This window comes from Rhyacophila brunnea, unplaced genomic scaffold (genome assembly GCF_057557595.1).
Source record: "Rhyacophila brunnea isolate RB1 unplaced genomic scaffold, BYU_Rbru_1.0 scaffold_6, whole genome shotgun sequence".
Taxonomy (NCBI): domain Eukaryota; kingdom Metazoa; phylum Arthropoda; class Insecta; order Trichoptera; family Rhyacophilidae; genus Rhyacophila; species Rhyacophila brunnea.
In genome coordinates this window covers 47,398,590-47,410,735 of record NW_028233276.1, presented here as the reverse complement: position 1 = coordinate 47,410,735, position 12,146 = coordinate 47,398,590, and the positions used below count along the sequence as shown (strand labels likewise).

Below are 12,146 nucleotides of genomic sequence, written 5' to 3'. Positions count from 1 at the left end.
GTGCGATTAACCTGCTTGATGACATCGTAAAGGTTGATTTTTTTAATTAGATAATATATAATTTTCGATAGATTAAATTTGTAATTGTTTTTATCATTTTACTTTAATATTTAAATACATACATACAGAATCCTACTTTCTCTTCTACTTTATTGTTATATTGGTTATTTGTAATTAAATCATTTTTATATTTTGTGTTGTGTATTATGTTATAATATCTGTAAATGCCGTCATGATTGATTCAGATGTCATGGCTAAAAACTATGTTTCCACCCATCCAACATCTATCATGAATGACCTGAAGATAGGAGCGAATCTAGAGTACCAGGTCTAGTACTGTCTGACTCACTACTGCCTTCAGAACGTTTTCCATGAATGCGTTAGATGAGAATTTTTATTATTCGTGACTCGAATGACCTAATCATTAAGAATGAAACATGAAATGTAATTGATGCAGTTTATGTTCAAATTTAAGTGACTCTTTCCCATGATTAATTGACATTTGACACTTGAAACGAATTGAACACCATGCCATAAAATATTGCTACATAGTGAATTCTTGCACTGAATGTTCAATTGATCCTATCTATACGTTGTGTAATTGACAAGTTAAAATTGACACTTTGTCAGATGGTGTACGCCCAAAAAAAAGTCTGAAGTATTTTGAAAATAGTTTTATTTATGTGTCATTAATATCACATTTACACTTATCTACTTATTATCGAAACAGTTTGTCATTATTATATTATATACACTAGCTTTCTTTTGTGATTACCTAAGAGATACCGCAACAGATTTCAAGGAAAAAATGCGATGTCAATTTAAAAAATGCCTTGAAATTTTAACAGCTGCACAATATTTTTTTATAGTTAGCGCAAAATAATGTGGAGGGATAGAATAAGCTCTGATTAGTCAATTCTTTAATCGGTATTTACTAAGAAATCATTCAAATTAATAAACGTTAAGCCATTTGCAACCTATCGTGTATTATCTCTAGAATAAAATTGAAAATATTTATTTCGCTATCTAGGATGCCACTTATGTTAAGTTGGCACCAAAATTAACACTTTTACTTATGTGATAATTGTTGAAAAAAAAAATGAATGTTAATTTTTTTATTTACAATCATTCATAATTTATAGTAAAAGAATATTTCTCTACCTTTACTTTTATTATAATATGTTAATATAGTCAATATATTTCATTAACAGCTACCTAAATTGGCATAAATTGTCAGTGAAATAAACAATAATTCTTATTGATGAAATTGTTTCAAGAAAATATTAGATATCTAACAGTGACATAACTAATGGCTTGAGAGAAAATCGCTAAACTTATTCATGACAATATGTGTTAACAATTAAGTTGTGGCACACTTTATTACTTGGTATCTACAATAATAATTCGAAATACCACATCTAAGATTTTACAGAGCTGAGCATTCTGAACATTCAATTATTCAGGAACTGATTTCCTACTATAAAAAAAATTTCAATTCCCTTAAGGGATCACTAACAGAAAAACAAACTGGCGACATAAATGTTCCATTTTTTAGAAAATTATACTGATTGATGTTCCAGAAAGATCGAACCACCAAAAATTATAATATTATGTATTAACATTATATAAGTGTACATAGAAGATATTATGATAACTTCGTTTGTGCAAAACTATTAATATTTTCATAACAAGTTGACTCCTAACCGAGTGCCACAAACAGTAACTATTGTGTCTCAACATAAATTAATATTCTTAATTGAGTTTTCTATGATTCAATTTGATATTTAATGAAATTTCTTGTATATTATTGTTAAAATCATACAACTGTGCGCTAATATTATTTTTGATTGTAACCATTTATAAACCATTTTTAAATCCAATAATAGAAGAGTTGTTACTGTAAAACTTTATTAGTTCTAAATTTAAATGACTGAAATTTCGAATCATAAATTTAATGAAACTTATACCTCGTTTATACGTGCATGGATTTACTGTGCACAGTAAGAAAATGTATGGGGAAACATGTATTATCCTGCAGTTGGCAAGATTGCGTGCACGAATCAAACAAGTTTGGAAGCTTCTGAATTGTGCTGATTTTTTATGCGCAGTAGACGATAATGGCAAACCTGCTGGTAAAAAAACGAACTACTCATTTTGAGGTTGACCGATTTTCAATACGTTCTGTCAAATAATAGTATAAAATGACAACATTGCGTCTCACTTACTCTTCAAGAATGAGATTGTGAGAGACAGTCAGCATTTTTACGTGTAAACAGTTATTGTCACGATAGTTCAAAATAAGCACTATTGCCGACAGTAATTCCATGCACGTATGCAGGCGCTATTAAAATACTTTGAATTCATTTTGAATACAGAAAAGTTGTGTAATTATTTTTTTTACTCAAAGATAATGGAGAGAATCATCAATAAAGATTCATATTCAAAAATCTAACTCAATTTCGATTTATCTAATTAAAATCATTAGTGTTCACTGAATTAGTGTTCAGTGAATAAATCTTAAAAGCAACACTATTTTACTGTATATGTATTTATTTATGAATTGCAATAATATTTGACTTCCAAATGTGAATATCTGGTTAAAATGGAGTTAACAAGTAACCAGGAAATAAATAGTAATTCACTACTTAATTTTAACTATTTGACTGGTGGATATATTTATCATTATTCATAATTAAAATAACTAATAAAATATTAAAATGAAAGATATAGTGAATCGCAGCATTCGAAAATATTAAATTATTATTTAAGTGGATAAGTATGCTGAAATCATGTTTACAACACTATACTAGCCAAAAATATGCAGGAATTTATTTTGATTTACTTGAAGAATAAAGCTATTTTACTTGTGCATTCACTATAAGCATTCTACACACTCATAATATGCAGCAATAATTAATGTGATTTCCACTAGTCTATAATAAATAATATAAGAATGCAAAATCTCATAAAAATAACAGTGGTTTACACTCGGTAGAATGCGTGCGTTGAATGCACAAGAAAAATAATTATCTTCATTTTTAAATTTATAAATAAATAAGTTATAGATCGAAGATTGAATTTACGACAAAAAAAATATGCTATATTTTTATGTGTGCTTTATAAATATGTAATAATAACAATTTCAATTTAATAATACTTGTAGCGCATTGATCACACAATGAATTATCTTTAATGGCAACACTTTTCTCACATTATAAAAAATCTTGCATAAACCCTGTGTCAAAGAAAACCTTAACGCAACGTATTATTATCAAACGAATGTTTAATGAAACACTCGATACACTTGCCAATATTGTTTTTTATTTATATTTTTAAGATGAGATTATAGGGAGATATTAGTATGGATAGAAATTTAATATAATAAATAAATACAAAAACAATATTATGTATGTATATATTCATACATCAAGTTGTTGTATAAAAACATAATGAATTTATTGCAAGTTATACTGGTCCCAAAGTAGTGACAATTTTTAATCCAGTCAATACTATGCGGATAGGTGGAGCTATGCATGATATTTTTTTTGCTATGAAACAACACGTTGTCTAGCTAGAGCATGCCTATGAGACTATGTAAGTCTTTATTCGGCATGCATATAATAGTTACCAGTTTATACATTAATAGAAAATTCATATTATCTATTCATATTACAATTTTCTTAGAACACTGGGGTTACAGTAATCAGTTAGGATTTAAAGACAAATTATTAGTACAGTAAATGTAAAAAGTTCATCCAAAGTGTATACATCATTCTGCAGTTCACATATTTAATAAGAGACAAGTGTGTATAGTAAAATTTATTAGTCGAAGTTTATATAATCAAAAAATATAGTTTCCACTTTAATAATCAATTGAATTTAATTAGCAGCGTATTAGTCGGACAGAGTGCCATACAATATATTAGAGAACAATAATTGTGATGATAATTTTTTAAATTATCAAGGGTTTAGATATGTAATTTTTTTTATTATTTTAAAACTAGAATGTATAAATAAACGCAGAGTAGCCAAATAATAAAATAAAATTTGAAGACTGTAACAATCACGTAAAATAAACCGATGTAATATTAGAAATAAAGTCACAAAGGAATGTAACAACCATAGTTAGAAGTTAGAATATTAATAATTAAGCCTATTTACAAAAATTTAAAAAAATCACTTCATATTCTCATATTTACAATGCTTTCCGAATAATACTAAATTGCATGGGTGAGATGCATGCATTGTATAAATTCTGCCATTACTCATAGGACATTTCTTTAATAACCTTGGATATGTAATATAATTTAGGTTCCTACTTTTTTATAAGCATTACTTTGTGTTAGGTTAGGTTGCAAGAACAAAAAAAATATTCAATTTTATTGACCGGTGTCGGTAGAACTATTGCCGTACCTGCCATTCTCAAAAAAAAGAAGAAAATATAGAATTAACAAGAAATATAGCGAACTGGCAACAGAAGGATGGCAAGATAAAAAATATTTAGATTTTTTAGGCCTGGCAATTGTATAATTTAAAATAACTAGTATTACCAATATAATTCAAATATGTGTAGGTAGAGAGCATACATAAAAGTGGTTACATACAATGAATGGAAGAAATCCAATTCAAGGGTATCAATTATTTTTGAATTGCCTTTATGGCAGAAATAAAAACTTATGTTTATTGTGTAATTCTATGTAACTAATTACTGATATTAAATGTCAACTAATATAATATTTATGTATGATTAGTAAATTAACCATGATTTAACTAAATGATTAATAATAAATAATAAATTAGATTCCTGAAAGAATTTAAATAATATTAACACACAACAAATATTGGTAAAATCCATTCACAAGTTACATCTTTGGCATGTGATGGCACAGTAAGAGTGTAAAAGTGTTTGGCTTTTGTTTCCGATATAACTTAAGTATTGGGCATTGGCTAATCTTCAAACGGCGGAAGACCGAAGAGTTGAGGTTTGAAATCTTGGAGGGAGGGCAGGACGAGGGTGGCCTCCCTGGTGAGGGACTCGTCCAGCCTCATGTCAGGCACCATTACTACTTGCATGTTAGCTGCTACTCCCGCCTTCACCCCGTTCGGGGCATCTTCGAACACTAGACACTGCAAGAGTAAACATTTAGAAATCAATGAGGGCCACTGAAAAATGTACTGTAAAATCTTTTTTATTCAAACATATTATTTATAAAGTTGGTAACACTGTCACATTAGGCTTTAATTAAATAAAGAAATTGCATTGGTACATTTTGCAATTCAAATTATTACCAATATGTTGGTACCTTCGGCTTCTAGTAAATAAGGTTTTATTGTACTTATGATAACTACAATGTTATCTGATAAAATAATACCATTTTATGTTGATTACATTATTGATTGGCTAGATAACATACATTTTCTAAATATTCCACTTCACCTTTCTAACACATTACTAAATAAATACATAAATATGTTAATATTGGCATCAGAAATAGGTATTTCTCAAGAAAATTTTAATTAACCCGCCATGCTATTTAGATAATATTTTGCTTTGTGACATGATGATCAATTCCACAATTAAAAAATAAGATGAAGGATGGAGGGTATCATCAAAGATAGCTTGAATCCTAATTCATAATACTACATATAAATAATTGGGATCAAACGTTTTAAAAATGGGTTCATAGCACAACATAGGGGTTAAGAACTCGTTTAAAACTGTAGAATGAATGAAAATTTCTATTCTAATGGATTTAAGTTATGTACTATTATTCCATTTGAGTCGTTTTTGGAGACCCGGGTTTCGCCTTTCGGCATCTTCAGGCACAGTGTACACTCACCAAAAGGCAAATAAACACTGACTTGTCATTGACGACACTGTCATTGTTTATTTGCCTTTTGGTGAGTGTACACGGTGCCAGAAGATGCCGAAAGGCAAAACCTGGGTCGCCAAAAATGACTCAAATGGAATAGTACATAACTTAAATCCATTAGAATTTAAATTCAAATTCCATCAAGTACCATCGGTTGATAGTATTAATATGAAAATTTCTATATTAAAAGACATTATTTCTTGCCACCTTTTTAATAGAAAAGTGTAAAAATAAATGAGTTTGCGTGACAAACACATGCGACGAAAGTCAAACTTTTTTTTTTGCATAGTAAATTTTCAAAAATATTTTTATGTACGTAATTGGTATTTTTATTGGAAATATAATTCTCAATTAAAATTGTAATGTATACAGCCATTATTACCTTTCCTACAATAACAATTGTATATATTACCATCTGTTAATACCAACAACTTTTAAAATCAATAATTTATTGGTTTGCATTTACAATAATAGTTTTCGTCGATGAAAGAAAATCATATAAATAAAAATTGTCATTTGCCCGATGGCTGGAATAGCACAATCGGCAACGTAATCTTTCTATTCGAAAAGTCTATGAATCAATTCTACCCGTTAACTATGGTTTTTATTTCGTTCGTCTAGTAAATCATGACAGTTTTTTATCACGGATCAGTAATATTGACACTTCCATGAGTTTTCATATACTGAGCGTAAAAAGGTTTCACTTCAAAAATACATGCTATACTTACGTCTTTTGGATCAGGATTATCGCTAAACTTGGACGCGCAGATCAAAAATATATCGGGCTCGGGTTTGCCCCTTTTTACTTCGGGATTGGAAGTTCCAAATATTTTATGAGCAAAGAGGTTGAAAAATGCTTTGTGGTTCTGCATTTTGAGATCGGCGTTGTCTTGGCTGGAACTAGAGGCTAAAGCGAAAGGAATATTCTTCTTGTGAAGATGTTGAACCAAGCGGTCAGCACCTGAAAAACATTCTGCATAAGTGGGGCGTCAAAAGGTAAATTTTGGGACATTGTGAATTTATCATTTATTCTGGGTTAATTAAAAATTAACTACCGTATTATATGCGCATAAGCGTAGCATAACAGACTCCACAGAGCGAAGGTTACCTCAATAGATTTTGTTTACGAGGAAAGATTGTTAACCTATCATTCAACCAATTGGATCCATGCTCTAAATCAAACATACATTAAAAAATAAAAACATGCATGTATGCCACATGTCATCGGTAATTTTCTACAAACACGTATCTCAAAGAACACAACTTTTCAGGAGAGGCAAATAACAACTTTATTCTCTCAGTTTTTATTTTAGAAATAAATTTTCTTCTATGAAATATCCATTTAGTATAGTTACACATATTTTCATGAAAAAAATGTTGTTTCTTCAATTTGAGATGAGTCATAATGTTGAAGATACGAGAATGCGTTGCAACTTTACTGTGAATATTACTGCAGCAAACACGTATCTTCACTTACGAGAAAGAACTTCTGAATCATCTGTCGGAGTTCAGTATTCTGTATACTTACAAACACGTAACTCAAGATATGAGTTTATAATATTTATAAAAGTCTTTTACTGTGATACGAGTTTTTTGTTATTGCTTAAATCTATTATGTTATAAAGTATGTTTTGAGATGCGTATTAGTGGAATATGAGAGAATTCAAATTCTGAATTCATTACATAAAACAACTCAAAACCGACAAAAATTGAGATACTTGTTTATAGAAAATTGTCGACGATATGAGATTCGAGTCTGTCACCCATTTTTTCCTCGCCATTGCAGAAAATGCGAAAAGTGATAATAATAATTATTTTCATTATACTTTGACAATCAAGCCAAATTTGAGGCTGATACGATTGATGGTGTAATTATGTATATAAGAGGATTAGTTATTGGACATTGGTTTAATGCTTAATCCCTCGTTTATAACAACTGATAATCTTTATTTACAAAAATCACTTGAAATTGTCATGATAGTAGTCAGGTAGGAAAAGTTATTGATTTTAACACGTTTTTATTAACCAATTTCCAATTATATATTGTCCAAGATTTGTATTGGATGATTGAAGATTTTTAACTAACTTCCCGACTAGATAGACATTTGAAACTTAGAATATATCATAACACGATGACAATGCATTCTTTTAATACTTTTGGCCATCTTTAAGCAGAATTGAATTCATTTTCAGTTAATTCTGTTTTGTATGGAAAGTTATTTCGGAAAAAATCCGTAAAAAGTAAAACACTATTATTGGTTGCTAAGGGGTCCTAGCAACAAAATTATTAATATATACGTGCGTTACTATGGAAATCAATTTGAAATGTCAAAATGACATTTCAGTATTCTATATTATTTATTCAGTATTTCTATGAAGTACAAAAAAAGTATTCATTAATACATAGAATTGTCAAGTTTATATGATTCAACAGAAAATTTAAAAACGTGGTATATAAAAAGTTCTTTTTGTCTTGTAATTATTTTATTATTATTATGAATCATTCACCTGGCATAAGTTCAACATCAGGAAAGAGATTTTCAAAATGTTTCCGTGTCTCTTCAATGAATTGTTCAATTGTAATGGGCAGCTCGAGGGCTTTGATGATCATTTCGGCGCACTCCCGCCCCTGCTTTCCCATCAGCTGAACTTTCAAATCCCACGTGTACTCCTTGCCGTATGCCTCAATCACATTTTGAAAGCCTATTGTGTATAGCCGTTCCGAATCTGTCGAAAAACAAAAGAAAAATTTGTTTGGCAAGGATAGGTGACACTTAGTACTTTATTCAATAAGGTTACCAATTATAGTACTTATTTTCTGATCCGCACGCAAGAGATCAATAATTTAAGCCCTAAGGCATAAAGCCCACCAAAGTGGCGCTCGGTGCGCTCTTTACGAAGTAGGCCCCCTTGTAATTAATATTCACGATGACATCATTCTACCAGCGAAATATCGGCACGCAATAACTAAACAAAGAGTTCACTGTTATTAAATAATGCCTTCTCGGACGTCTTATCGACGACGCTGCCAGAAGCGTGATTTTGTTTGCCGTGTTCAATGAATGGACTACGTTGTATTTTCGTTAATTCGGCCGCTGAGAAGCCACACAACGGTGACTCATGGGGCGGGCGGGCACAATGCGTCGTCAAATCCAATGTGCGCTGGCGTATTTGATTACGTTGTATTTTCGATGATTCACATAGAATATGCGCGAGCGCCCCGCAAGTCCGCTTTAGTGGACTTTATGCCTAAAACATTGTTTATTGTATTTTTTTATACACATTTAGCTGAGATTAATACCTTTTATAGATGGTGTCACATCATATCACATAAATTGTGTGCATTTTCATTATTGGTATATCGCCGGACAGTGCAAAAAGGAGGTTGTCGAAAAAAAATTGTTTTGTCTTTGACATATCATCGGTGTTTTGTAAAAAGGGCTAATTAACCAAAATTTGAATTAGTTTTAGTTAATTAATTTGAAGAGGATTTTTAACTTTTGAGATTTGTTAATTACCTGCGGATGATTATAAACGATTATAGTACTTTCCTGTGGAGATAAAAATTCGCCGTTTTTACACAACAAAGCTAGTGAAGTACATTATTATTGTTTTTTAAATCTCGATTTCGCCAAATCGGTTGATTCATCCTTTTTACAAAACACCGACGATATATATCTGACTTAGACCATTCATAAATTGTATATTCTTTTATTATTATTATTACCAACATAAATTTAATATTTTTTTATTCAATAAATAATTTAATTTTTTTATTTTATATTGTCCAGGATTCAAAAAACAAAATAATGGTAAGACTATGTATATGTTGACTTATTTCAATAAAATTATATTTATACCATTAGGGTATGTGAGCCACTAGGAATCACAGATGATAATAAAACATGGGTCCATATAATTAACCGGATGGTTGTCAATAACGTCTTAAGGTGACGCATCAGTGAAACGCCAAATAATTTTCAACTGTACGCGCGACGAAATTTTGGACTCGCTGCCATTCACTGAGAGAATGTTGACCCAGGAACACGTCACTTTGCTGCGTGATGGCGACGGGTCAATTAATTCTAAAATCGTGTAAAGATGACTAAAAACGTTACCCATTTACTTTAAAAAGAAAACATGTCAATGAATATATTATTATTGTTACTAATAGAACAATAAACAGAACATAAAATGGACGTATGTTGGATTTATATGACAATTAATATTTCGTTTGACAGGCGTCATTTTCACCTGCCACCCGCAATCCGCGCATCGCCTAGCGACGATCTTTTTAGACCGTGCCTCAACTAATGCATGGCCTTAAGACGCGAACTTTTCCGTGAACGGAACGCCGCTCATACAAAAATGACGTCTTCGGACGTACCGCTTTAAATAGGATTTTACTAATGTAAATCAATTATTTTAAAAATACAAATCATAAACATTTTAATTTTGTTATTATGGGTAAATGGCGGCACAATCACTCTTCATTTATTTGGTAAGTTTTTATAAATTAACTTTACTTAATACATTTTTTATTTTTGCAATAAAATTTGCAGCGTGCAAGGTGCCATACATACACCAGAAATGATGGGATTCTCACAGGAGTGGATTTAAGTAGCCAGGGGCCCTGGTTACCGCTCCAGTTAGGGTAATAACGTTAATAAACAAAATTTAACTCCCTACCTGCCTAAAATGGCAAGACATAAAAACCAGTATTTTTTTAAATTGAGTTATACCTAATATTAAGTTATTTTGTAATATTTTGGTATCTCATAAATTCAACATTGATGAATAATTTTGAAACAGATAGTATCTCGAAATACTTGCAAATTTAAAAGTATTGGAAAAAAAATATTGGCTGGTAATTCTTATGGAATATTCTCTACTAGAGATGTAGGTTCTATTATTATTGCTTAATATTTTTTTTAATTAGGGGACTCCTGCGTGCACTCAAATGTACTGGTAAATTCGCCCATGATCCACAAGTTCACAGAAAATTGGTTGCAACTGATATTTTTATTTCCATTTAATATTTAGGTACTTTATGGTTGATTACGAATGGATAAAAAGAAAATTAATGAGTCATTTAATTGGCTATAAACTTGAATTATTTAAAATTATAAAGGAAACACTGCAAACTGTATTATTAAACATTTTTGTGGTGAAACAAAATGCTCGAAACAGACACATTGTTTTGCATTGTCATAGTGATTAGTAATTTTATCAGTAAGACGGTAATAGTTTAGTCAATAAGCTTGTGAATTTATCGGCCAATTGTATGGGTATGCACAAACATGGCATGGTAGATGCACGTTCAATACAACCAGGAAGGGCTATAAAAGACACCTATGGACAAGGATACCAATAAGATAGATGTTGCCACTGTTGACATGATAATGGATAATGTGAATTTCCATCAGCGAGTGGATATCTGCTGGATGAATGTCATCATAATAAGTAGGTACTAAACCTAATAAGTATTAAACAATGGCCACAAAACTGCCATAAACCCCACTTGATCAACGACTGGTCACTAGACCTACTTAATTCAACATAGATATGTGAAAGCGAAAGTTAGGGACCCAGAGAAGTGAAAAGTAAGACAACATCCAGCAGTGGATCGACCACAACAATATTATAAGAAATTTCGATTAAAAGAGCTTATCCCAAAAATTTGAAGAAAACCCCCCAAATATAAATTGATTTAACCTGATACCGAAAAATAACCATTTCAAAAGAATTTCCATTGCTGTTATAATGTCGAGTAATAATTGGTCAATTGTGTTTCATATTATAAATTTATGAAAAATCATGAAAATTATATTTTTTCCTATACGTTTGGCGGTCGATGTAGGTCACCTAAAATGCTAGTTGTCATCGTTATCAACGGAAACAGTTGAATCAATACTTATTTATAATTCAATGGAGAGTTATTTAATAAATTGTTTATTTTAATGGGTACTTACCGATCAGAAGACCGTCCATGTCAAAGATGACATGAGTGACTTTATTGAATGCCATTTTTAAATAATTGTCAAAAAAATATGTAAGAATATATTTTAAAAATATAATATCTTACAAGCTAAGCGTAACCGCGATCACGTTGTCATGTTACATAATCCGGAATAATAATTGTTCCGGAAATATCTAAGCTTTGCCTTCAACCCTTTAACAAAAAATCTACTGATAAGACCCTCCAAACAGAAAACTACATGTGCGCGCAACTCGCGCGCAGACAAGTCATGTCATTTTAAATGTATTGCAACA

At 30.7% G+C, this 12,146-nt stretch overlaps 1 protein-coding gene across 1 annotated transcript; it reads right to left on the bottom strand.

Moving 5' to 3' along the window:
• Positions 1-3,399: 3,399 nt before the first annotated feature.
• On the bottom strand, positions 3,400-12,097 carry LOC147065750 (pseudouridine-5'-phosphatase-like). The gene is made up of 4 exons (XM_085956799.1): positions 11,846-12,097; positions 8,382-8,600; positions 6,602-6,834; positions 3,400-5,127 (listed from the first exon to the last, which is right to left on the bottom strand). The coding sequence occupies exons 1-4, from the start codon at positions 11,898-11,900 to the stop codon at positions 4,948-4,950; spliced, it is 687 nt and encodes a 228-aa protein (XP_085812925.1). The 5' UTR covers positions 11,901-12,097; the 3' UTR covers positions 3,400-4,947.
• Between the last annotated feature and the right edge of the window lie 49 nt (positions 12,098-12,146).

Bases quoted from the DNA above. Each gene is read 5' to 3' on its own strand.
- LOC147065750 (XM_085956799.1), bottom strand. From the start codon at position 11,900: ATGGCATTCAATAAAGTCACTCATGTCATCTTTGACATGGACGGTCTT. The intron at 8,601-11,845 runs GTAAGTACCCAT...GTTTTTCGACAG, and splicing joins CATGGACGGTCTTCTGATCG to ATTCGGAACGGCTATACACA. The intron at 5,128-6,601 runs GTAAGTATAGCA...TTACTCTTGCAG, and splicing joins ATAATCCTGATCCAAAAGAC to TGTCTAGTGTTCGAAGATGC.